The following is a 27,275-nucleotide window of genomic DNA, read 5'->3' on the forward strand; positions in this document are numbered from 1 at the left end:
TATGTGTCAGCCATAGCGACACTCGCCGTGGACCGCGAATCGAGAATTCGTTGTTGCAGGTCTGTTGAATGCGTACGATCACGCCGAGGCGTGGAGAGAGTCAATTTTTCTTTTGCCGAAAAGGCCGAGGAACGAAAAATAATTGGCTCTTATTTTTTTCGCTATTTAAATCGAACGACAATCGAGTTGTGCAGACAGTGAATTTCTTATACAACTGAAACGCAATATCAGTGAAATTAAATTACTAGTATCAAAAGTTCAGCAATTATTATCTTATGTTCGATTTTTCTTTTAGTTTTTTGACGACAGAAAAAAAATATACAACCTGATTATGCTGTACAATTTCTCTGCTTTGTATCGTTGCGTACGAAGATTTGATTTTTTTTTTTTTTCCATTTCATTTCGTGCAAAGATTCGCTCGAATTTTATTCACAGCGGTCTAAAGAATCGTCGATATTTTTTTTTCTTATCACGAGAATTTCTTACATGGAAGGCCGAAGCCTCGTTTCGTTTCGATCTTGACTCGCGATGATCGTTGATATTTGATTCAAGTACACGCGCGCAAGTCACTGTCCTCGACTGGCATTCAGTTGAACGAAAATTCAGTGGAAGTCTCTTCGTTGTACCGTGCACACCGCATTTTCTCATGTATATCGTGTTACCTTTTTTTTCTCTCTTTTTTTTCTTCTCGTTTTGTTACATTTTATTTCAAGTATAACTTTTTCCTACGTGCTTAAACTCTCCCTTAAATTTCTTCCTTCTGTAGGTGGGTATTTCATTTAGGTTAACTTTGAAAAATATAAATATAATAACATTCTCAGTATTGTTGTAAATAGTTTCGGAAGTAACACGAGCTCAATTCCTTCGTTTATATCGATAATGATCAGGTGATATTGACGAGGTTACAGAGTATTGGCGAGTACAGTCTTTTCTGAAACAAGGGCTTATCCTGTATTTAGCATAAGTTCAAATTCATAAGCCGAAATTCTATTCCGACAGAGTTGTTCCCTCGTTAAGGATTTTCATTTTTACTTGTACGAGATATGAAAATTGAAAGAGAAAAGGAAATTGGAAGCACCGTCAAGAGACGAGACGAAGTCTCAAATCCGCTGCGGAGTCTGGCGGAGGCCGCGATCAGGAGGGCGAAGGGAAGGGAAGGGGGGAAGGGGGCAGATCGGCCGCAAAAGAGGCAAGGCTGACGAACGAGGATGGAGAGATGTGGAAAAAGTAAGGGAGAGAAGAAGAGGGAGAAGAAGAAGAAGAAGAAGAAGAATAAAAGGAGGAGGAGGTGAAGGAGGAGAAGGAGGAAAGAAAAAGATAGGCGGATCAGAACGAGGTGGAATGATACGGACGAAGAGAGGAGAGAGAAGGAGAGAGGGATAGAAATCCTGCAGGGCAGAGATACATGGTGTGGCTTACAGGAGGTTAACGCACGATTATGTGATCATCGGACGATGCATGCGTTCTTTTTACCATCCCAGAGAACTAGTTTACACCGCGAACCGAGCCGGGCGACGCGCCTCGACACGGTGTCGACAGCCGATCCGATTTTGATCATTGAAATTCAGGTCTAGGTTCCATGCCGGAAGTACTTCTTCCCGTAATTACGTCGAAGTTCGATCCTGAAAAGAAGGATGATCGACGGAATTCGGATCCTCCCCCGCCGTGATAATTGGGGGCGCGGCGTTGAAGTTCCGGAAACGAAAGTTGAAATAAAGAAATCAAACTTTGAAGAAACAACAACGTTTCCGATGGTCGGAAACCCGACGGATCAAAGTTTCCGAAATTCAAGATTCCAAAAATTCAAGTTACGAAAAGAACAAAGATTCCCGAAATGTAACGTTTCGATAGAATAAAATTCCAAAAATTAAAATATACTCAGACAGCGTAGTTTACTCAACATTTACTCTTACGTTAAGTTCACTCAAATTTTTAAACTCTCTCATTTTCGCACTTTCGGAACTTTGAAGCGTCGGGCTTCGGATCATTCGAAACTTTGATGTTTCGTCAAAGTTTGATTCCTTTGCTTCAAGTTTCGCCGCGAAATAATTCGGAATTTGGCGCTTTTGAAACTTTTCAAATTCGCAATTTCAAGCCCACCCCAATAATCGCATTACCGGAAGCGTAGAGATTTGTCAACGGTATCGATCCCGTTGCCGTTGATACCGATACCCCGTGGATACACGTTGTACTCGGTGTCTGAGCGTTACATTACGCAGACAATACATACGAGTACACACAACGTATAGAACCCAGATAGCTCTTATTATATTCCCGTTTCGATTTCACGGAGTTTTGAAATGGCCGCGGTTTAATCGGCGCGTAATTTGAGCGTAATAATGTCTCGGAGAACGACGTTGAGGCCGGGATACGCCGGATAGTCCCCCTGGTTCCCCGTTGAGAGACGGCAAGAACCACCCAAGAAGCGAACGGTTCGATAACTTCGCGGACGGGCTGTGAACGCGAGAAAACCAAACGCTGCGCCTTGTCTGCGATATCTAATACCGGAAAGTTCGCCGGCGTTCATTTCTGCGAATCGTCGTTCCGTCGGATCAATTTTTCTCCTTCGACTAAATACCGGCAAACACAAATTGCCGGCACGATGAGGCTCCCTGGTTTTTCATCTTCTTCTTACGTCTCGTTACATCGAAAGATCGTTAAAAATTTCCCATAGAACATTGCCGGTCGCTTGAGTTTTCGAAAAATCGATCGTTACTCTCGTAAAACTGAATTTGAAGCATCGGTACACTGAGAAAGATTTAATTTGTGACAGTAACTAGAAAAATTGAGTAAAACAGGTATCGTTAAAAAAACTGTTTGAATATCGTTGGAATTAGGAAAAACGAGGTACGCCTGACCATTTTGCGCTATCGTCGATCTTTTTTTGCTAATCGCAACGCAAAATCAGTTTGTGAGGTTTACTCTACTTTTTTAGCTAAGCGAGGCTTTAACGTCAATTTATCGTTGCACAAGCATTAAATTTTCGCAACAGTGATCGTAATGAGAAAGAATAGTAACGGATACTAGACTCTCCGGTAACAGCTAGAAAACTAATTCTCATTTTCTACCTAGAAGTATATTTTTCGATTCTGATAAAAAATGAAAATAGTTGAGGACCGAGCGGTAAGCGCAACTAAAAATTTCTCTCAGTGTAGTATATCAGCATCATTTTATGAAAAAGAAGCTGCTCGTGAGAAGAAAGAAGGAAAACGGATGCCATCGGTGTGAATCAGAAGCTGGTACAAAGTGCCCGGAGGAGGTGGAAGAGCGTCTCTAGGTGCCTCGGTTATACGATGCCGGGGCAATAGGAACAATCGTAATACACGCCCGGTTTAAGAGCGGTAGCTCGTCGAGACTCCTCTTAGGCTACATAGTTTATATTACAGACTGGACGCTGGAGCTGTATAATGTCGTACAAGTTATCCAGAGAATTTACACCACCTGGTACACAACGCGAGCCGTGCACCAAGGATACGTACTCGGTAGCCGAATGCTTATGAAGCTATAATCGGCTCGTTGGAAAGGCCGTGCTGGTGCAGGCGGCTTCGTAAAGCGTTGGTTTGAAAATGAGCATTGGACCTATCGCCGGGCACCCGAATGACTCAATTAGATGAATTGTGTGTCCGTATAGATGAGTTTTTAGATAGGCCCAGGCATTGTGAGCGTCGTATAACGGACGAATTGTCGGAGATAAGAAAATTTGACGGAAGAAGAAGATCGAGGAGAAAAATAAGCCGAGGTGAGATGCGGTGAATGATCTCGGATCCGTGCAGGCTGCAGTCTTTGGAAACCTCTTACGCGGTTCGAATTGATCGTAATTCAATAAGACGAGGAGAACAGTCGTCGCAACAATGCTTTAATTATTGAGCTGGATGACGGTGTGTAAGTGGAACGTGCACAGCTTACTTCCTTTACGCGATTCGTTCCGTCGGATTTTACTCGGTTCTATTTTGCTTGCATCTTTTATTTATTTCTATTTTTTATTTATTTTTTGTTTCTTATCCTTCGTCGACCAAGGATCGATCGCCGCGGCGCTACGGGATCTACGATCCTGTATCGTAGTTTTCATCCTGGCATCCAGATCTTGAGTCACCGTCCGATCAACCTCCGGGACAACCGCAGCCGTGAAATTACAACTTAGTCACGACGAGGAGAGGTCAACTAGCCGCGGACGAAATTCCTACGTCTTACAGTGCCATTGTGCCTCTCGGCTAGTACGTGATCCACAATTCTCCCAAACATCGTGTGTTGTATCAAACCAATAGCGTCTTCGGATGATGGTTAAATTATAGTCGTCTGTAATCCACCGAGTTTGAATATGATTTGTGAGCATACGCGCGTATCTGTTACTCCATGGACGAACCCTTGCATATCTTGATATCTTATCGACGCATACTCGACGTAAGGAAGATACTCGGAGGGGAAAACTCGTGCCGTTAATTGCCGATCGGGTTGTGCGTCGTACGTAAATATCGGTAGGTGGTTATGTGCCGATGGTTATACATATATCTACTGGGTGGAAGATATTTCAACACCACGGCAAGTGGTTTACGTGTAGGTACCTTGTATATAAGGTCCGAGAAATGAATCGGTTCAATAATTCGATATGTTGAAAGAAGTATCTTAACTATCAATCGCTCGGCATTAGTTCTTTCGGTTATTGCGCTCTATTTTATTTTCCGTATCTCGTTGTTGTTGTTGTTGTTATTTTTTCATCCAGCCTCGTTCGTTACTACATACACACACGTACCTACGTATCGTACACGCAAGCATTCGCTGCTTCCACCTCTCGGAAGCCGTTGGATGGCCGGCATGGCTTGGCCTGGCCTACGCGATCGAAAACGGGAAGGTGAACGGAACGTAACGTAACGTAACGTTTACCACCCGGCTTCGCCGTGCGATCTGATCTAGCATCTTTCAAACGCTGCTACAACGGCCGCCGGTATAAATCTCGCGTCTTTCGTCTCCGGCTCGTTCAATTTACAACAATTACAAAGCACAATACTCTGGGACGTGTAACGCGGCTCGCCACTTGTCTGTGAGAATAGCTTATACATCCATCCGCTCCTGCTGGCCGCAGCAGCTCATGCTCGTAGAAGGTATAATACACGCTTACAACGCGTTACAGGGATCAAATTAAAACGATATCGTTTCTACGATTTTTATCGAATTTCCTCGGTATTTTGCCACCCAAGTGTGCGGAACTCATCCACGAACCTCGCCCGATGCGATACATATATCCGATGTGTACCTAAACGGAGTAGGAAAAATGGTATTTATCCACTTTGTTTTTATTGCCAGTTTGTCCGAGGATGCAACGGCTACTCTACCTCTTCGGCGGTAGGTAGAGGGCTCACAATGAGTATAACCATTACCATTACCTCCGCCATTATGTACGCAGTACTTTCTTATACACACCCGTTGCACCGACGTTAAGCCTCGACGCCCAGCATGGGGTATATGCGCGAGTATAAGCATCGTGCCTAAGATCCGAACCCGCGGCTCGCCCGGATCGTTATTATAACGTCCGATGTATCTCCCATTGTGCCCCTATTGGGTAACAGCAATTATCGATTCTTGTCGCTTAATGCGATTAATCGAACCGATTCAGGAGCGATCGTGACTACCAATTCTCCCCTGCTGCTGCCGCCGCGCACTGCTTCTCACATTTCAGTTCAACTATCCGATGCTGTACGAGCGCCATGCCCGTTGGATCGCGTCTTCGTTTCGAAACTTGGCTTCCAAAAGCCAGAGAGTCAGAGTCCGCGTAAATTAACATTGGAATAACGCCAGTTGTAGTTTTGGCGTTTGTTCGCACATTCGAAGCTCTCGTCACAGTTGCAGCAGGGATAAGCACCGTGGTCCAGGGTGTCGGGAACAGTTCCAAATCGGCTGAAGACCGACCGTTACATCTAAGGTCCTCGGTCAAAGCTCCAAACGTTACCAACATTCGCGCTTTGATCGTTCGAAACGACGTACCCACCTGCAGTTGACACTTCTGAAATTGACGTGTCCGAATAACTTCTGACATACGTTGTAGTATCCGGGAACCAGACCATTCGAAACGACGATATTCGATGTAACGGTCCGCAGCCTGAACTCTGCATCAGGCAATTCGGAATTTCGACGAGCACTAATGGCGAGCAATGTAGGTACTCGCGCAGAGAAACTGCGAACACGGATCGAACGGGATTCTCCAGGGCGTGCGGGTAATGAATTCGCGTGATCACTGAATAATTCGCTCGAGAATCATGCTTCGCCTCCGGCCTCAACGCCGAGGCATGAGTACGAGATCAGGTGACCACGCACGCCTAACTCGTCACGACGAGGTCCACGGACGTTTAGAGCGATTCCCGCCGGCTGGAAAATTGTCAATAATTGCTACAATCTTGGAGGATATCATGCGCCAGCAGAGTGTTGCAGCACTAGCTCCAGCGTCTCCGCCAAGCGACGATTTAATAGCTCAGGTACTGCCCGCGTATGTCCGCGGAGTCGAGTTGAGGCGTGACATTATCGACAACCGAAGATGATAAAGCGTGTCTGGTGACACCGTCGTGCGTTTCTTACGTGTTCCTGTCAGCCGTAACCTTTTCGCACACGTTCGTACTGCTCGTGGAAATTGAAATCAGATCCGCGGATACGTAACGGAGGTTCAAAAGTCGAATACCGCGTGGGTCTGCAACAGTGTCATAACAGGCGAATAAGACTGCACTCGAGGACGACGCGAATCTTGGAAGACTCGATGGAGTCCGTCCTCGATATAATCGCAGCTAGGATGAAGTTGAGTGAGAAATAAAATAGATGACATATTTCGAATGTCGTGGAAGCGCGGACGAGTGGACACGTCTGTACCCGTTTCCGGGATAAGTTTTAGATACTGTTTAGCGTCGCGTCGCATCAAACACGGTCGGAATAGTTGACGTACCTGGGACCGAGGTACGCGTGTAGCTGCTTACGAGGACGAGGGACAGGGACGTTGGAATTGCTGTACCGTACGATCACACATATCGGCATAGCTCCGTTAAGTATATAAGTGCGGCATCTGACGTCCGTTGGTGATCGATCACTCTTGTTATTTATTATACGTCTCCCGCAACCGCTTCAAATATCTGTAATATGTTCACCACTCGTACGGTATAAGAGGTCGCGTGCACCTCGATCTCTGCTCACTGGTCTAACTCTGCACGACATTCGGTAGGTACATCTCGGAGTCCGTGTCTATGATCTGGTCCGTACGGCTGCTGAATCAATAACGTGTCTTACAATCGGAGAAACAGTTGGTTCTATTTTTTATTATTATTTTTAAAAGTACCGACGAATAAACCAATTGTCATTCACCTTGTGAGATCTGGCAACAGACATTAGATCAGAGAAAGGTTTTCTCCGAGTAGATTGTAATTTATATTTCATTATTCGCTGTACTGAAATTGTCACAACTGTATTTTTTTAAAAAAAAAAGAACGGTCAGACTTGTTGGATCTTCCGATTGTTACACAATTAGTCAATTAATTTTCGTTCTGCATTCAAAACCACGTTGACATCAGTCATGGTAAAAGCTTTGACCGAGGAGTCAAGTCGTAATTCATTTGAAACCTAGCGGTGTTTTACTTTATTGTTAGTGAAATACGTGGTAACACGTACACGCGTAAGCGTGGCAATCGTCGAGCAGGAATCAGCCGAATGACCATTTCGATACACCGATTATATTATCGGATCGGCAGGGTCTTAACCGGTCATTTAGTGGTGTTTTAACCTCGGTAAACACGACTCCTTAAACCCGTACGGAACAGCCGTTTATTACTCGGTCGGAATTTATTAGTTTAGGTGAGGCAGGCGCGGCCATCGAGGTTGAAGCGAAGCGGTATCGTTTCGAGCCCTCCCGCGTTTAATCGATCTCTGATATTCCGTTTCGTCAGGCATGCACGTACATCGTATCGCAGTGTGTATTGGCATAGTTGTACAGGCATATACAGGTATACAGACGGGCACGTACAGCCGTAGAGATACGTAACAGCGTGGGTGGGTGGATGGGTGGGTACGTTTCGTGGTCGACATTCGCTCCGCGAGCTACGGAAAGCGGCTGCTCCAGCTTCATTCCGCACCGCCATTCCACGTCTTCTCTCCGAGCGGCCGGAGCGTGGTTTTTTTCGTTCCCCCCTCCCGCGTGAGAATTTTTTGTCAATTTTTTTTTTTTGTTTGTTTTTTTTCTTCTCTTTTATCAACCTTTATTTTTTATCTCTCTTACCGCCGCTATTTCTCTCTCCCGGTTCTTCTGTCTATAAACGCGCGGCGCTCCGCTGGTCACGGATCTTCCGATCCGGTGATCTATTACAGGATCCCAGCGTCATCCGAGTCTAGTTTGAAAAGCAATCAGAATATCTGTCCTCGATTCTCTCCGCCTTGAAAATCCACGCATCGGTTAATTAACCGTGCGGTTTATTCCCCGTCCCTCCGTCGTTCACCCTTCCCAGAATGTACGCGATACGCTTTTCTATCCGTTGCCCAATCTACACGCGGTCCATTACCGGCACGGCACACGCGTGTCTTGAGAATTTAAAAATCGACCAACTCTTCAGGCCGAAATTATATTACACTGAGAGAATTTTTTAATTCCGGTTACCCGCTCAGTCTTGATTATTTTCATTTTTCTACCACAATCGAAGAATACAGTTCTAGGTAGAAAATAAAAATCAGTTTCCTAGCGTGCCTCGTTTTTCGTAATTCCAACAATATTTAAACAGTTTCTTTAACGATACCTGTTTTACTCAATTTTTCTAGTTACTGTAACAAATGAAATTTTTTTCACCGTACATCTATCTACGACTCGAGTCGCTGACGGCCTGGTGGGATTATTTTTCTCCGACTAAAGCACGATTGGGAAGTGTGCGCCGGTAGAAACTCGCAAAAAGTCTATGTACGGAATCGAGGCGTGCAGGGCGCGCTGCAGTTATAAACGTATAAATTACCGCCAAACTAATTATGCAAAGTATCTATTAACCGCGCATAGCTGCTCGTTTTCCGGCACTGTTGATTTTTTTTTTTTTTTTTTTTTTCCGACGACGATATTATACGCCGCGGTGCAGCGGGCAGTAAAATAGGACCGAGTACGTAATAGATATACATATATATACATATATATATAAGGTCGTTACGAATGCAGGGTACATAGAGGTTGCGGTCTACTAATAGCGTGTAATTAACCAGGGGTATACATGAGTAATATAATATAATATAAATACTGCGCACACACCATTGCCCCCTCAAATTGGAAACTCGTTGCAACTCGTTGTGGGAAACAATTGAAACAGTTCTCGCACTCTCCTGTAAAGGATTCACGGATACAACATTTTATACGACGGTATCGATATGACGTCGAGCATTCGTCTGTGCGCGTGTAACGTTCGTTTTCAGCCTGCAGTCGTACACTGAGAAAAAATTTCATTTGTTACAGTGCCTAGAAAAATTCAGTAAAACATGTATCGTTAAAAAAACTGTTTGAATATTGTTGGGATTACGAAAAACGAGGTACGCGTAACCATTTTCCGCTATCGTCGATCCCTTTTTGGTAATCGCAACGCAAAATCAGTTTGCGAGGTTTACTCTACTTTTTTAGTTAAACGAGGCTTTAACGTCAATTTATCGTTGCCCGAGCATTAAATTTTCGCAACAGTTGCAAGAAAATATAGCAACAGTGATCGTAATAAGAAAGAATAGTAACGGATAATAGACTTTCCGGTAACGGCTATAAAACTAATTTTCATTTTCTATCTCGAACTATATTTTTCTATTGTGGTAAAAAATGAAAATAGTTAACGACTGAGCGGTAACTAAAAATTTCTCTCAGTTTACATAAGACTGGTTGCACGGCTATTGCTGCCGACTGTGAAACGTTCGTATCACGCAGGCATAATGCACCTATCACATTTCGTATTACACTGTACTCCGAATCACCGTATAATCCCGCTAATGCACAACAACACATTATGCAACCAGCTAACGCCTAGGCAAGGTAGCAGTTTTGATGTTTAGTTACGCCAGCTAGGATACTGCGTGTGTAGCGTGTATGTACATAAAGAGAAGAAACATTATTACAAGAGAATGAAATTGCCGCGATAACCGACGAGGAAGAAAATATGTGCCAAATGACGATCGAAGGCAATCAAGCTTTCGCAAGCCTTTCCGATGGCTATTCTTTCGTAGGAATAATTACCGATCTCGAATAGAAAAATTTGTGAAAATTTCGGATATATGTTCAGAGTCGACATAAAGCCTTGGGAGTTTATAAGGAGACGCGTGCAGTGAATTACCGTTCGTCCGTGATCGTCGTGCATACCAGATTGTTCAACAACTCGGTTTTGTTAGACTTGGGAAAAATGGTACTATCGGATCTAATCTCAGTATTCAGCTCATGCAGCGCCGATTTACGACCCAGTGCAGTGTACACATTGTTGCCGAGTCGCGTACCGTGAATTTCACATGCCTCGATCAGCGGTGGGATGCATGAATGCGTTCGCGTTGCCCGGAGCAAGGATCCGAGGCAGTAAAAGCTCGGGATAGAAAAGTCGGACTTTGTTAACGTTCCCCCTGACGTATGCACCCGTGATTTGTGCACCGGCAGGCTTCCGATCGCCGTTTCCACGCTCCTCGACAGTCTCACTTGCACAGCGGAATCTTTGCGCGGTTTTGGTCTTGGACCTTGTTGCTGGCAAGGTACTCCAAGTTCTCGAAGCTCGGAGCCGCCCGTTCAGGGAGGCAGCCGAGGATCTCGAGGAGGTAGGTAAATGAACTGGTTAGCGGTTGGGCAGCCGAGGCCCTGGCAAGGTCACGACCTGGACGTCGCCGCCAGCCGCCAGCAACAAGAGCCAAGAGTCTGGCCTCTGTTCTCCGTTCCTCGAGCGAGTCCGACCCAACCCAACCCAACCGATCCATGCACCACTACCACCGTCTCTCGCCCAGCTGATTCTAGTTTCTTTTTTCTCGATTCTAGGGATCTTTAACCCTGATCTTTTTCATCCCAAAACAGACGTGAACGGCCATGTAAATTCGATGCAGCAAAAATTGCTACCCTTGTTCTTCTTTTCATATACATTCTCAAAAATATTCAAACATCGAAAGAGAAAAAAAAAAAAAAAAATGTTACTCAACTATCTGCATATATGTAGAGGTAGTACGGAGTGCCGTTGGAGCTTGGTACTGTACAGTTTTGTTTTATGTATATGTGTAACAAATATATATATATATATATACATATATGTAAAATGTATACGTATACCGTTTCGACCGTACTCTTTAATTTTTTTTTAATCGTTTTTCGTACTTTTTTTTTCTCCATTTTTCTCTATTACTCGTAATTCTAGCGAACCTTCTTACGCTCGTACCGTACAACGTTTTTACTCTTATAGATGTATACGTATGTATGGTTGGTTGGTGCTCTTCCGTGAATCGTTACCATCTCCAATCGATCTATATAGTCGCGTAGAGCGCGACTAGAATAGCCGTAGGCTACCGAGCCGGGAAGTCATGTATATATATATATATATATATATATATATTTTTTTTTTAATTGTTTTTTAATCGTATCAGAGAAGAACCAGCCTCATATTCTTCCGTTCAGATATGCTCATTGGTTTCGCGTGGTATTTGAATTTTGAAGATTTGCCCCGTATGAGTGAAATAAAACTTATTCTTTGCAGTATCTTACACATCCGTATATAATATGAACTTATACATGTACTTGGATGAAGTTATACATGTATACACGGTGTTGCACACTTGGTGAAGATAAAAAAAAAAAAAAAAATGGTAGCATGAAATTCTTGGGTAGAAATCCGTAAGACGGAGGTTGCGCGAGGCAAACGCAGCGTCATGGTAAGAGGGTGAACGATCTCTTTGCCCGAACAGCTGACCTGTTTTTTCCTTCTATTCTTTTTAGGGATTTCATTTCTTTCGGTTTTTGTTTTCATTTTTCTTCTTTTCTTTCTTTCTTTTCGGTATCAAGTTTTTGCCGTTTCACAAATTTCTTCATGGATTTCAATTTTCTAAACGTCGAGAATTTTAATGAGCGTTTCATTTGCATTAATTTGAGTGTGTGTGTGTGTGTGTGTAATTGAGCTATGGGGAAATCAAATCGAGTCGTGGCATAAGCGGTAGCTGCAAAACTCGCTTTATATTATACACCACTAGCTTATATAGTGACAGCTAATTAACTATTAGTTCCCCTGAATAGGCACACCCGAGATGTATATTCTGACGAACAAGTCGACTCTGACTTGTAGTTTTTAACGTTTGACATATACGTTAAGGTTAGTGTGTCATCCAACGCGACGTGGACATATTTAGATACCCACTGCCGCCTCGATATTATTATACGGCCGGCATGTGTGTGTATTATACAGACATATCGAAATTTCAACGGCTCCGAAGTTCACGCCGCGTTATGTTGTACAACACTGCTCGAGAGCATTCCTATATTATACCCTTTATATATATACACGACGTGTCGATTGCAAAATGTTGCAAAATGTCTTTTTTTTGCTTATCTCTCGCATACGTAAAATCCAAGAAGCCTAAGATTGCAAAACTTGCCTTTAACTATCACGCGTTAGCTGCACCAGCGTAAAATTCAGCTTAAAAAAACAATCCGCCTGCTTAATTTTTCTAACACCTCTATAATCGAAGCGGAAGAAACTTGGGGAAAAATATCAGGACTCACCGTAGTTTCAGGAGTTTTAGTCAAGTCCCCGATGAAGTAGCCGCGAAGCTTAAGATCTCGCCTGTTCGCGCGTCGATGTCACTTCTCGACTATATTATAGAGAGAGTCATGTTGATATCACCTGCACCACGCAACGAGTCACACTTTTGTTACTTTCGATTGGCATGCGGACATTTTTATTTACCTAGATGTATATTCTTCTAGTAACAAAAAAAAAAATATATACATCGGAGTATAAATGTCGCTACGTTTATTTTAGACGTGATTTTCTTCCTTTTTTTTTTTGTGTTTTCTTTTAAACAATTAATTTGCAACGTGCTCGGTTGGAATTATTGTTCACTGCACGTTAGTTCGTAACTGTATCAAGTTGTCATTGTACAGAATCGTTGTTGACGAAGCATCACGAATCTTTGAAAGTATGCGCGTAAACACAACCTCACAACAATCTCCGCGGACGAAAACTAAGACGAGTTAAAAATTTACAATTCTTCCCGTGATGAAAAATTGCGCAAAAAAGCAGCCGTCAGTGTACAAGAGTTCTCTATTATTATATAGAATTATATTCAGGCGAATCTATTCGCATCTAGATATTCACTGATCGTACTAAAAGTGATAATACCATGCCACGATAACATTGTCACATTGTCACATCCGATGCGATGATTCGAGGCTGGAGTCCCTCTGCCGAGAATTTGTTGACGAAAGAGAACAAAAAAAAAAAACGAACCAAAAACGAAAAAAAGAAAATTCTAACGAACCGCAAACAACACTGCGTCAACGAATCGAAATTGTCGGAGCTTAATGACAACGCTCCGAATGCGAATCCGCGCCGATACGCCGAACCGATTTTCCTTGAGGCTTACGGCGCGATAACGAGGCTCGCTGGCTCGATCCTTTCCGCGTGCTGGAGGACCGGGATTATAAGAGCGAATGCACGCGGTCGTCCACCTCCTCCCCTCGCTCCTCTCCTCCTCGTGATCGGCGAGAGGGGTCACCTTGCGCGATGATCCTCCTCGAAGAAGCATCAGCGAGCGACTGAAGGTCTGCTCGAGTTCCCTTCCCGATCCGGGGGACGCCGCTCTGTTCAGGCCACACCGCCGTTCCTCTTCCTCTCCGATCCACTCCCGTGTAGATCGAGCAGCTGCGGACTCGCGGACGTAGAACCGCGCCGTTCGGCTATCGACGCACCGAGACCACGACGATCCGAGTACCGCAAGACCGGAGCACCCCGAACGCGAGGCGCTTTTCCACCGAGGTCAAAGGTGCCGGGATGACGAGGAACCGCGCTTTGCGAAGGGCGCGAGTCCTCTGACGACATCGCACTGACCGATTTCGTAGAGGAAGCTTCTCTCCCAGCATCCCCGGTCCGTCATCTCCTACCATTTTTACTCCTGTGCAGACGAAACTTGCCGAGGATACCGCAGGGCGATCCTGCCCACCTTTACTCGCCGATTGCTCTGCAACGCCACAGGACAAACGCGTATGTACGATGGAGAAAGGGGAACCAGAGGGGAGCGGACTCTGAGTGAGATAAAGAGAGAGAGAGAGAGAGAGGGAGAGGAGGGGAACGGATCCCCCCCTCGAACTTCGCTCAACTCTCCGATGGTCCAACCCGTTGGGTTGGCGCGAGAGCAATCCGCGAGCCAATCAGCCCGCTGGCCCAGCTCTAACGTTCGATCTAACGCTCTCTTCGCAAGCCGGGATTGCCCGTCTCTCTTTGCCTAGGCAGGTATTCGACGTGGAAAAGGAGGCGGAGGAGGTGGGGCATTCGCGACTCTAGGTCTACGAGGCTTGTCAAACTCCAAGTCCACCTTCTTTACTCTCTGACTCCCATGCACATCCGTGGGGCAAGAGCGATGCTCGTTCACCGTTTTCGTTGGGTCGAACCTACTGTTCAAGATCAACGAAAACGCTGCAGGCTCTGTCCTTTACCCGATCGATCAGTCAAGCATCATACTCGCGGAATGAAACGGAATGGGCGATTGATCAGTTTAAGGCTGTTGGTATATGTTCGAAAATGAGCAGAGATAATCGATTTTGTAACGGCTCGGTAAACACTGGAGACAGCTACCTGCACCATTTCCATAAAGACCGACGTACCAATTTACGAAGCATGATGTCTAGATTGAATCACTTGTGCATAGGAACGTAAAATGAGCGATAAGTTGAAAAATTGGAGATTACTTTTTTGCATAGATTCTACAACTCGTGTGCAAACTTTCACAAGCCTGATATGAAAATGTGAAGGATAAACCATTGATATTCAAACGTTTCGCAGTGCCATAACGATAATGTATCACGAAATATCACGATGGAGAAATTTAACGAGTTAGCTGATCTCATGGTCGGCTGATGGCAGTTTGAAGATTCGGAGAAAGACTTGTGAAAAGTTATAAAAATAAGAGAAACGAAGAAACGAATCTCACGTAACGGTAAGATCGCCCTGCAGTACGGAGACACTCGCTGGCGTGCTTGGCTTCCGGGAATCGAGCAGTATTCTCAGAGTGGTTGTGGCACACGCCCGGCGAAGCAACGCGGGCCCTTGGCGATTTATTAATCGCTTTCAACGCAGAGTAGTGGACTCCTCCCGGTGAGGCAAGTATATAAATCTCTCAGTCATCTTCGGTAGCCTGGAGTCGTGGGCCGCGGCATTCGCCTCCTTCACCTCCTCATCCTCATCCTTCTCCTCTTGACGAGTTAATTTTTTCTCCTTTTATCATCTCGCTCGAAGATATATACGTTCAGTACCCACCAACAACGTCGCAGGAATTTAATATTGGCAGTCAATCACCGTGCAATTTCAACCTTTCCGATTGGCAGTGATCCGTACCGTCGAGATTGAATGAAAGGATGTAACCCGATAGTGCTCCCTAACCTGTTCCTTTTTTTTCGCTGGATTTTCCTACCCGTAGATCAGGATCGATGGATCCGGCGTTCATAAGTCCCTGCAACTTGACTTTGGGTATACGAGCTCCCGAGCGGGCAACCTCGGACAGATGTGGCTGGGCCCTCTTCTCGGAAACAAACTAATTATCGAGGTACATCGTGTACGACAGAGCATTCGTGTGGCAGATGGTTCATAATGTTACCATTGAACGGATATCACGCCACGCTACTAATCGCAGTCCGAAGTACCCGATCTCACAGTCTTCGGGATCCTCACCTCGAATACTCGAGTGGAAAACCGCGGGTACCCGAAAATTTAGAACCTCTTGTACGCGTGCAAGTCCTGCGTTTGGTAGGACGTAGTTGGACCTGTGGAGGACTAACTTTAAATTGAAAAGAGAAGCTTTTTCACATCTAAACTTGCCCGATATTTCCGTTTCTTCCACGTTTAGGTTCAAAATAGGACATCTTTGAAACCTCTACAGGTCCTTTACCATTGAACGTACAATTTCAGTCGTTGAATATTTAGATCAATACTTCCGAAAATTAAATACCTACTTAAAAAAATATTCATTACTATGACAACAACTAATGTTATTCAAATTCATTTTTCATACTCTGATAATTATCAATTGTGTTGTTTACTTTTTCGGGTGGTTAAAAATCTTAGGTTTGGGGTATTCTTTATTATTTTGGTAACAGGCAACTATTTGAATTATTATACCTTCGCTACCTTGACGCCTTATCGGATCTAATCATTCCGAGTAAATAGAATAATATAATCACCAATCCGGACACTACCGCAATACTTTTTGAGGACCTCGAGACATTAAACTGGCTCTCATATCAGAGGAGTATCACATAGAGTACCGGAATAGGTTATAATAGGACGTTAAGCTCCACAAGGGGTCCAACTATGAAAAACATAGCTCTCTCAAGGTTCTGAATAGATCGCGAGGACCAAAAAGTACTAGATAATGCGCTGTTTGGTACCTGTAGGCTTACAGTAGGGTCTAAATTTCTACTCGGGCCGTGTCCTTGCTAAAATCTCACGACTCGGATTCTAACAGTGGACAAGTTGGGCAACGGATTAATCCCCATAACTCGAGATACGCCGCGGTGAACCAACGCGTAACAAAAATACGCCGTCAGACGCAAGATAGCATAACAAGTCCGATTGCACACGAGGAACTCATCTCAATGTCAAAGGGGGCCCGATGATACCTCGGAGTCGGTGGAGTTTACACGGGAACATCGATGTTTTTAATTTGTACGATGTTTCGCAAGGAACGAAAGCGGAAATTCAACCCTCGTCCTTATGCTCATGACGGTTCCCGAGGGTTTCGTTTTACTGCCGATTGCTTGTTCCGATATTTGAAAATGTCAGCGCAGTGCCGCATGAGAAATTTCACCGCACACGCGAGGCGAGCCTGTGTGTGAAAAAAAAAAAAAAAAAAAAGAAAAACCGACGGACTTGTGTGCCCGTTATCGATTTTGTATCGACACGGAATTATGCTAATTACTCGTTTCCATCTATAACTTCTTGGGCCCGATGATATTAATTACAAGCAGTTACGCCCGCCCTCGCTTACACTGTACCAACCTACCTTGCCTTGCTGCCTGCGTGCCTACCTCGATACATGCCAGTTTCGAATACTTCTCAGCTCGTTCCCTCCCCCCTTACGCGTAAGATTATTATTATTATTAAATCGAGTTCGAGTTTCGAGGAGTCCGTTACTCTGTAACGCAAAAAGATCAAAAAGCACGCGGGTCTAGGAACATCGCTGCAAGCGTTGGACTTCGGAGGATGCGATATTGCGCTACGGGCGTCTCGACGATTCAGATCGCTTCCAGTAGATAAAATATTACTCGTCATGTCTTTAACGGGAATATTCGATTTTCCGTCCCCGAAACGGATTGCAATCAGCGCTAAGGAGGTACCACAACTGTAACCACACTCACCGAACTTCCATCGAAACTTACCTCCATCGAATTGTAGAAAAATTGTCTGACCGGGCTTGGAAGAGAAGAGAAGGAAGACGCTTTACCCCCTGTGTAGATCGCCCAACCCTTCCTGCGACCCCTGCGAGCCTGACCTACTGGACTGCAGGTGATGCTGTGTCTTAATGGACCGAGTACCGCGTCTCCGGGTGTGTTGGTTTGTCGAAGAGTGCCGGAGTTGCCGGGGGGGAAATCTGTGTGCGTGCAGTGTGATGTCATCTGCTGACCGGTCCAGTGGCCGGTAGCACCGTGGGAAGATGCCACCGGTTAGAATGAACAAATGATGTCCGCGGACCGAGCGCTTAAACGAGACCGTACTTCGGGACAGTATTTTCACGGGGCGACCTTACGGTGGGCGAGATGTCGGTGATTGGCGCCTTCGAGAATCGGTCGTATTTACCAAAAAACTTCCCGTTCGCATATGATCGCGAGTAGGTATTGGAGACTGTTGCTGTCGGAAATCCATGCGAATACATTTTTTACTATCGAAAAGAAGCGGTAGGAAGATGAAGAAAAAGAAGAAGATGAAGAAGAAGAGCTTGAAGAAAAAACGGGACTGCTGACACCTTTTATGGAACGTGTCCGAGCGGAGCATTGATTGGGTAATTAATTACCGAGGCGAGGGAAAGAAGGAAGAAAAAGAATGTTGGTAAAACTGATAAAATATACACGAGTCAAGTGAATTAACTTTTCGTGTAATTTCTTGTTGGTGGTTCTTTTTTTTTTTTTTTTTTTTATCGTTCGGACGACGCGCGATGAACGGTTGAATGCAATAAGCGCCGTTTATGCCCCGGTCTGGTACGATTTGAAGGAAAGAAGGTATTAGGTATACGTGCAAGATTAAAACGGACGGGGAACTAGTCTTGTAATTCCTGTTCAGTGGACACCCTGTATCGAATAATTATAGACGGTTACCCCTTCACCACCTTACGTCGTAAGAATTTATCCCCCTACCTGGAAAGAAATGTCCAAACCAGTTGGCCCCGTCGGTTTAAGGAGATTATTACGATCCGGGACAAAACATAGACAGTCTTGACCTCATCTTTGTTGGGGGTCTCCTATATTTTCGTTACCACCACCTATGGGAAAATCATCCTTGATGTCTCACAGTATAACCGATATATCGCTCTCTCGCCGCTTGCAGCTGTTGATATAGTCTCTCCTCCCTCCTAACTCCACCTCACGTTACATTTAACCTTCCCTTTTTTTTTGTCCATCTCTCTTCTTATATAAATCTTAGCTTTATGCAAATACGTTCTTCCTGCAGCTTGGCTAATTTATATCTATATACCGAGGAGCGTGACCTCGAGAAGTTTGATAATCTCTTCTCGTTCGTCCGAGAGTAATGAAAAAAACGGCAGCGTAACCGAGACAGAAATTAGCCCGGGGTAGAAGTAAAAACAGCCACTTCAATTTGCGTTAACGGTAACAACTGTAGTACCAGCCGAGTCCATAAATTTTGTGTCATCAGCGGGACGGGAATGATTTTCTTGCCTACTTGCGTATTAACATAAGCTCGTCAATCTCTTGTGACATGGCAGTAAATCTGACGAAAAGTGAAAAAAACGCCAGCACGGTCGTCAGGGTTTGATATCCTGAAAAAATATTGGAATTCCATTTTCTAACTTGTAGCAAACGGTCAGAGATCGACGGGATCTTAACCTCGGGTCGAGATCATTCGGTGACGTCACTTGTCGTGGCTGGACACGAGGTCCGATATGATATACGGGGCAAAAAGAGGGTGTCTTTAATTTATGGGGTGAACGACGACCGCCAAGGTGCGACGCGCGCCGGTTTCTTACTGCAAGCTCGTCGAAGACCACCGCAATTTAATTTGCATAAAGCTAAGACCGAGAGCTTTGCCGTCTAGTCTCCGTGGCAGCTGAGCGCGTTTTTGATTTAATGAGAATCACGGACTCTATGCTTGTCTATTCTCCTATCATTTTTCGCAACTTGTTTTAGGTAAGGAAAAGGAACTGTCGAACAGATCTGCGAAGTAAACGATGCGTGGTCCTGCAGTGATCATACCCAGAAATACAGCACGTCACATTGAAATTTCACCAAACACGTTCGGGCTTCTGGACCCCCGCAGTTTGAGCATTTAAAGATTATTAAAGTAAGATGGGATTATGGGGGACGCGGAAACTGCGTCCAAGGATTAGGGTGAAACGTGGACCAGACTCGTCTTTGAGCCTCGCGGTTCTTTTCACGTCTTTAAAGCGTACACCGGTATCGATGTTCTAACATCACAAACGAACGAAATATGTTGCGTTTGATCAGCGCTGTCCTTGCAGGAAAGGCTGTGCGACGATTACTCAAGAAAGTGATTGAAATAGGAAAGACGGCGAGAATAAGATGGAAGAATTGTGGGGAATGTCACGTGACGGAAAGGTGACGCGGAACGTGACCAGCGGTTGTTAAATTCTGCAGGAATAAGGATGTGCAGGCTGGATCGACGGGAGCCTCCTGTCTTTAGTACCTAACACACTATGGTGGTGTGACGGGGTTAAACACCATAGGATTTACAATGTTCGGTGACCCCTGGACACTGCCCCCTTATTAAACTGGTTCCACGCGCTACCATGGAGGCTGTAGGTTATACATACCCGCCTATCTGTCCGAGTCTTACGTACTTCCGAAATTATTTATCACTCTATACCATATTTCTGCCATCTAGACGTAGCTGATACGTTTAAAACCGAAATTGCAGGATCTTCGAGTCAAATCGGGAAGAGAAAGCGGGTGAAAAAAAAGCGGTAGATCTTGTCCAAAATCAGAAGCGTTGGAAGGTGTCGAAGGTACCAAGCGATCCTTGAAGTTACGACACGCACTGAAAAAATGGCGATGTTGAAACTGCCCAAAATTGTCCGTAGACTACGGTGAGATAATTTTTTGCGACCAATTCCAAGTTCGACGATATCGGATAGTGGTAAATTGACATCAGTTACCGTTGGATCGACACCAAATTATACCCTCATTAATTTCACAGTGATTTCTTTTCACTTGTGAAAAATTCCATCCCCTAAACAGGGATGAATGTGAGAGAATGTGGATGAATTTCTTGCAAGAGCTGTGTTCTTGTGTGACATGGAGTAAAACGCTTCCACCTATTGAGGTAATGGAAAGAGAGAGAGAGAGAGAGATAGAGGAGAGAGATGAAGAGAGAACGCTGCGATATAGAAGAATGCAAGCCGTATGGCGATCCGGCACATTGGAAACTGGTTTCGGACCCCCAATGGACGTCCCCCTATTTTTAGCGAGAAACACTGCGCATTAATTTACGCTCTCGCTGACATGTCATTCCCTCTGCCCCTCGCCCCTCGTCAGTATTCCCGCAGGAGTCCTTTGGGGGTCCGTCATATACCGACCAGACAGGATCGCCGGATATTTGTTGTTCCGTTTCGGCGTGGCTGCGCGTCGAAAAATCGCGCGTTTTTCTCAAGCTCGCTTTCATGTCACATCACGCAAGAAAGCCGATCGTCTCTTTCCGCTCGCAGGCTTATCCCGCCGTTTGCTGCTGGCGCGAAAGCGGGGATGCAAGTCGCGGAACACTCGTGCCTACACCGCGAAAAATTTCATCTGTTATATTAACTAGAAAACTTCAGTAAAACAGGTATCGTTAAAGAAATTGTTTGAATTTCGTTGGAATTGCGAAAAACGAGGTACGCGTAATCATTTTGCGCTATTGTCGATCCTTAATTAGTAATTGCAACGCAAAATTAATTTGTTCGGCTTACTCTAATTTTTTAGTTAAACAAGGCTTCAATGTCAATTTATCGTTGCACGAGCGTTAAATTTTCGCAGCAGTTGCAAGAAAATCTAGCAACAGTGATCGTAATGAGAAAGAATAGTAACGGATAATAGACTTTCCGGTAATGGCTATAAAGCTAATTTTCATTTTCTAGCTGGGATTTATATTTTACGATTGTAGTAAAAAATGAAAATAGTTAAGGACCAAGCGGTATCCGGAAATAAAAATTTCTCTCAGTGTACACAGAATTCGCACAACGGTCGCGATGCCAATTTGCGGTGGTTTGGGGCCCAACGGTCGCTTGGCCATAGGTAAAATCCAACATTTTACCGGGATCCTCGGTCCGCCCTTCGCCGTATCCTGCGGATTCACTCCGCAGGCTTTAGGGTTTCCTCAGCTGGGGGCCCCGTGATCTCCGGTAATTCGTATGCGTCGTTATGCACGCCTAGAAGAGAGCGGCGTTATGGGTATACCTACCGGCACAGCGTAACGCTGACCCGGTGAGGCGTCGCTCTTTTTTCGGCAACCCCCAGCGAACACCTGGCCGTCCAGGTCGCGGACGCTCGTGATGGATAGGACCAGGTTTGAGACCCGATTGTGCCAAGGGGGTGACCGTGACGGTCTCACCCTGGAGAACGGGCGAAGTCCTTTCCCGCGATTCTCCCTGCTCGCTGCGATCCTTTCGCTGAAACGCCTTCTCTATTTTTTCAGGAATCCACGCCGGTCTACGCATCTCGTGAGGATAAACCTAACCCCGTGAGAAGCTTTGTTCACCGGCATAAATACGACGGGCGAACGGTTCCGCCGACGCGGTTCTACGTCGATAGATTTATACCTCGAAGACGGGGTCACAACCTGGAAGTTGCGCATCACGCTCTCGTCTACGAACTTCCGAAGAAAACGTCAGGACGTATCCTCGACTTGCCTAACGACGTGAGGTCAATTATCAATAATTATTCCGAACTTACGTCGCGTATTTACGTTCTTCTACTTCTTTACAACGTCGTAATAATACCGCGAAACGATCGGACGCTGACTATCGAACGAGTTTAACGTCATTTTCAGCCTACTTTCGAACGCGCGATTTACAGTATTTTCACTAAATAACTCGATTTACAGTTTTTAGACTCGTAAGCCTTTCGGCCTATGCTGATCAGCTTCGGTTTTTAATTACCGAATGCTAGACGGATCTCAAGTGCCTCGTTAACCCGACGCCCACGAGCTTATCGGTCCCTCGTTCAACGCTGCATGTCTCGATGTAGTAGCATTTATTATTTATTTTACACATTCATTTTTTACCGACAACTGTAATTACCTACCGAGTCATCTCTCTCTATCTCTATCTCTCTCTCTCTCTCAATCTCTCAATCTTTCTCTTTTGCCAGGATCCTTTTTCCCTCTTCCTCGAGGCTAACACGACGCGACGCGACTATTTAGACAAGGTTGACACGTGTGCTATGCATGTGCAGGCTACCACACTCCACCACACTACACCAAACAGCAGTTTTACAATATGTCGATGAATGTCGAGACGGTACAAGAGGCAATATACGATGACGATCGGATTGGGAATTCATACGCGTACGAAATTTGCATACGATCATTTTTAATATATTATACGGTCCAATTATTCGTTTTATACCAATCCCACCGTCAATTAGCGCATTCGAATTAGCATCGATTTTACGACGGTCGTCAACGTGCAGCCCGATGTAATTTTGTGATTCTTTAACTTATTTCTTTTTCACGTCTTATTTTAGTATCGCGATACGGACGCGCGGTTATTTATCCGCACCGACGCACGACGAAAACGCCTGCGGTTTTTTTGAACCCAGATCAGTTAAGTCGACGATCTCAAAGTACACTGCTAATTCAATTCATACATAATGCACGAAACTTGCTTTCAACCTAGGAACCGGTGACGATATTGTCACAATTAGTGATGTAACGAACATTCGCGTTCGCATTCGCATCCGCATTCACAAAAATCGTGCGAACTTTTTGCAAACGCTGCTGTCACAAATACTTCGTATTTTGTTTATGAGAATTGCGAAAATAATATGAAACAAGACAAAAAACATTAGTTTGATAACGAAATTTTACTATAAAAGTTTGTCATCCCGTTTTAATCACGCTCTAACCTAAAAATTAATTCATTTCTGTTATCAATTTGTCGTTAAATAATCGAACGAACACCGGGCTTAATTCGGATCAGCTTGGCTGTTTGTAGTAACGCGTGAACGGTGTCTACCTGTCAGTCAATCAATTGTCAACTTTTAGCCATAGCGAAATGGAGCCAGATTTAAAGATGTATATTCGCATTCGCGAGTACTTAAATATTTACATTCGTTACATGACTCGTCACAATTGTTTGTCCCGGGTTACGGGCATCATTTTTTCGAAGCTCTACGCCCCGCCTTAAGCTCCTGATCCATATTCGATCAAGTAGCGTGACCAGTTTAATTAGCCTGCGCCCGTAATAGATGCTTTCGGATTGAATTAACGCGATATATTTGATACCCCGCTTAGCTTTGAGGGTTATCAATTAGGCTACGGGTAAGTAGACATACTATATGAGCGGGTTTATATATGCACAACGGAGAAGCTGCGGCACGTACGCCCGAGGTAATTGGAGCCTTGGGAATCTCTATTCTTATGCTGAACTTGAGCGAGAGAGAGAAAGAGAGAGAGAGAGTTAATGAGCGTTTATAAACGTTCCGTTCATAATATAATTGACAGTACTGCCAAGCGGTTAAGTATCGCCCGGGAATCGTTTCCAGCTAAATTGCATGGGTTTGGCGTGGCAAAAACGGTCAATGGCTCGTGCCCTGGAGACTATAATTCCAGGCGCTGGACGCCAAAGGCTGTTGCAACTCTCGCAAAGGACTTCGGCACCACAGACCGTTCCCGGCACTCTAGCTGGCAGGCCAAGGAACTTTGACGAGACGAACGACTCTCTGGACGAGTACAAGTGGCCCGTCAGGCCCCGGAGATGCCCGGTGATCGGGAAGCCTTACACGATGTTGGACATTCCGCATTTCCGGCCGAGCCTACGTGAGCACCTCGATAACTCTGTCCGGTTGTCCGTACATCAGGATTCCGCCTTCTCATTTTATTATTTCGATCATAAACGCAGGCAAAAGTCTCCTCGACTGGAGCTCCATGAACATGTTGGCTGCTGCTGTGGATCACGGTGTCTACGTCATGAGTGGAAACTTCGAACTCAACGCCGATGACTCGAAGTTCCTCTTTCACGACACCTGCACCGCGGTGAAGTTCAGTAATTCAGGTAACGATCGTGACGAGCGGGTGCTTTTGAGACCGAGATTACATCAAGCTGGTCAAGTATCGACAATCGCGTATACTTTATCGAGTTCATTCGTGTAACGACTCACGTCCTCGTGTCCGTAGGCAGGAAAATAGCGATAGGAAGATCGTCATCGTTGACCAGTGTCTACAGAATAGGTTCCAACAAATTTTGCTGCGAGTTCAAATGCGCTGCCACTAATCACTCTTTCTCATGTCAGCCACAGTGCTACGCCTGGTCAAACGACGACCGTTATTTAGTCATGTGAGTAGCGTACGATTATTATCCAAGTATGTTTGTCTGTTCGCATATTAATGATCGCTGATCAGCAATGTCAGAACGGAATAATACATTATTTTTTTTTTACTTTGGAATAATGGATGCGGTAGCTGCGGTAACTGCAGATTCAGAATGTTCGAAATTATTTTCTCAGTGGTTGCAGCGGCGGTTACCTCGAGGTGATAAACGTCCCCGCTGGCGTAAAGAAAAATATCGTTGAGGCCTCCGTATCGGACATTGTGACAGTGTCCTTTTCTCCCAAGGATCGCTATGTCGCGTGCGGCGGAAGGGAAGCAGCGGTGCGGATATTCACTTGGCCCGACTTGACGCCTTTCATGGAAATCGGTTACCTCTCTCCAGTCAGAGTAATTGGAAATTGCATAATTAGATTGAGAATTGATTAAGTAGACTTACGAAAAAATTACTCGAGGTGTTCTTTACCGATTTCTTTCGTTCTGCGACGGGATGTGGTACATTAAAGAACATCGGACACATATTCATTTCCAAGAGCCGATTCAGCCGAATTACAAGGGGTAAAAATTTCCCCTAAATCTTACCCCCGATAATAGATCATCTTAGGATTTGTCGGTATCGACGTGAATGTCTTTTTAAGAAAACCAATCGGAGATTGTTTAGTACATCTTATTGTCAGGGGTTGCATCCCTTATTTCTTGGGGGGAGGGAGGATGAATTTTAGGGGTGGTTTGTACCCCTTAAGAAACGCTAAAAAAACCTCGGCCACTCGTTGTTTTAAAATTAGTGAACAAACAATACCGCGACGCATTTCTCGACCGATTGTCAGGCAATGGCGTGGCATCCATGGGAAAGCAGCATCCTCTGCATCGGGGGTGGACAAGGCGACGGCAGTTTGTCGATATGGAATATACAGCGTCAGATGTCCCTCGGCTACCGGGCGATAAAATTCGACGGTTGCGTCGACACCGTTTTGTGGAACAAAGTCACCGGGGAAATGGCCGTCAATTGGTTCGTCCGTGATCATGCCGATCCCGATAATTACTACGCAGCCATGCCGGTTTACGCCAGTTTCGACAACGTCACCGACGCGATAATTCCGTCGCTTAAGAAGACTCGAATTCCTTACGCAGCCTGGAACCCCGACGGAACGCAAATTGGTCAGTAGTAACGTACAGAGGGATTGATATTCCGAACGCGGGCTAACCCAAAAGTTCTGACACTTTCGATTTTTTTTTTTTTGTGTAAAAGTCTTCCCTGATGTCCAAGTGTTGAGAAGTTTTTTCGTTTTTTTTTTTAAATCGGATAACGATTTATTCTAATTCGCGCGCTAAATTTTGAAAATTAAATTGGTTTTTTGAAAAAAATTCCTGGTGGAGAGTTTGTAAGTTTTTGGATAAAAAATTAACCTAGGGCAAAAGAATTTGTCTCAAAATGCCATTTAATTTTCAAAATTTGGCGCGAAAATTGAAATAATTCGCTAACCGATTTGAAAAAGATGTAAAAATTTTCTCAATATTTATAATTCAGGGAACACTTTCGCACAAAAAAATCAGAAGTATCAGAACTTTGGGGTTAGCCCGCGTTGAAACGACCCTTGAGAGACAGATTGACGTATAGATGCGTATGTTTGCATGAGAACTTTCTTTCAATATAAATTCATTTTGCAGCATGTCAAGCTCGAGATTCGGTCTTTATACACGGCTTCCTGGACAACAAGGAGAAGAGACGGCTCGAGGAAAGGAAACGCTTACCGCGCTCCAGAGTTCTAAATTCCGAATTACTGTCTTCCCATTCAATGCGATAGTAAGAATCGTTTTATTACTCTACGTCGAATTTGCCGATAAACAAATCGTAACTTCTTCATTTCGATTCCCTGATAATTATGCGGGTTCACGAATTTCCAGTAATATATATACACACACTGTACATTCTTATTCTTAATTTCTCGTGTACCATTTATGTTTTTTTTTATACTTTGTTTTTTAGGTATGTTTTTAAACGTTCAAAGATCTCGCGACATTAGTATTTATCCAATTATTATAGTGTTATTGATATGTTTTTTTTTTCCTAAATATTTTATCTGTCTTGTATACCCGAAATCGTCAAACTGTTATAATTTATTGATGCGCATTAGATCGAGTTTTTCATATGGATTGGTATTCAAAAGTCATTTATTCTTTTTACTTTTTTACTTTCCCAATTTTCGGCACCCGTTACTAAACTTTGTAACTTGACGTATTTTACGTGTTAGCTTTAATTCAGAGCTGCAAGGGTGTATATACCTTATTATTTTCTCAGGCGTATGTAATAGTCCACCATCATTCGATATTCTCAAAATTATAGAACAAAATTTTATTCTTAGA

The 27,275-nt window shown here is 44.5% G+C and overlaps 1 protein-coding gene and 1 long non-coding RNA gene across 2 annotated transcripts in view; one reads left to right on the top strand and one right to left on the bottom strand.

The window, feature by feature from the left end:
• The window catches only part of LOC124294689, an 80,921-nt gene extending 68,022 nt beyond the window's left edge, over positions 1 to 12,899 (bottom strand). The window contains exon 1 of the long non-coding RNA XR_006904617.1: positions 12,713 to 12,899. This is a non-coding gene — a long non-coding RNA (uncharacterized LOC124294689). The remainder of the gene's footprint in view (positions 1 to 12,712) is intronic.
• Positions 1 to 27,275, top strand: part of LOC107222149 (protein cortex) — a 238,171-nt gene that overhangs the window by 94,573 nt on the left and 116,323 nt on the right. The window contains exons 3-9 of the mRNA XM_046741166.1: positions 22,062 to 22,283; positions 24,131 to 24,404; positions 24,487 to 24,639; positions 24,762 to 24,921; positions 25,091 to 25,301; positions 25,739 to 26,069; positions 26,580 to 26,715. Of these exons, the coding sequence (XP_046597122.1) occupies positions 22,062 to 22,283; positions 24,131 to 24,404; positions 24,487 to 24,639; positions 24,762 to 24,921; positions 25,091 to 25,301; positions 25,739 to 26,069; positions 26,580 to 26,715 (1,487 nt within the window). The remainder of the gene's footprint in view (positions 1 to 22,061; positions 22,284 to 24,130; positions 24,405 to 24,486; positions 24,640 to 24,761; positions 24,922 to 25,090; positions 25,302 to 25,738; positions 26,070 to 26,579; positions 26,716 to 27,275) is intronic.

This window comes from Neodiprion lecontei, chromosome 5 (genome assembly GCF_021901455.1).
Source record: "Neodiprion lecontei isolate iyNeoLeco1 chromosome 5, iyNeoLeco1.1, whole genome shotgun sequence".
Classification (NCBI taxonomy): Eukaryota; Metazoa; Arthropoda; class Insecta; order Hymenoptera; family Diprionidae; genus Neodiprion; species Neodiprion lecontei.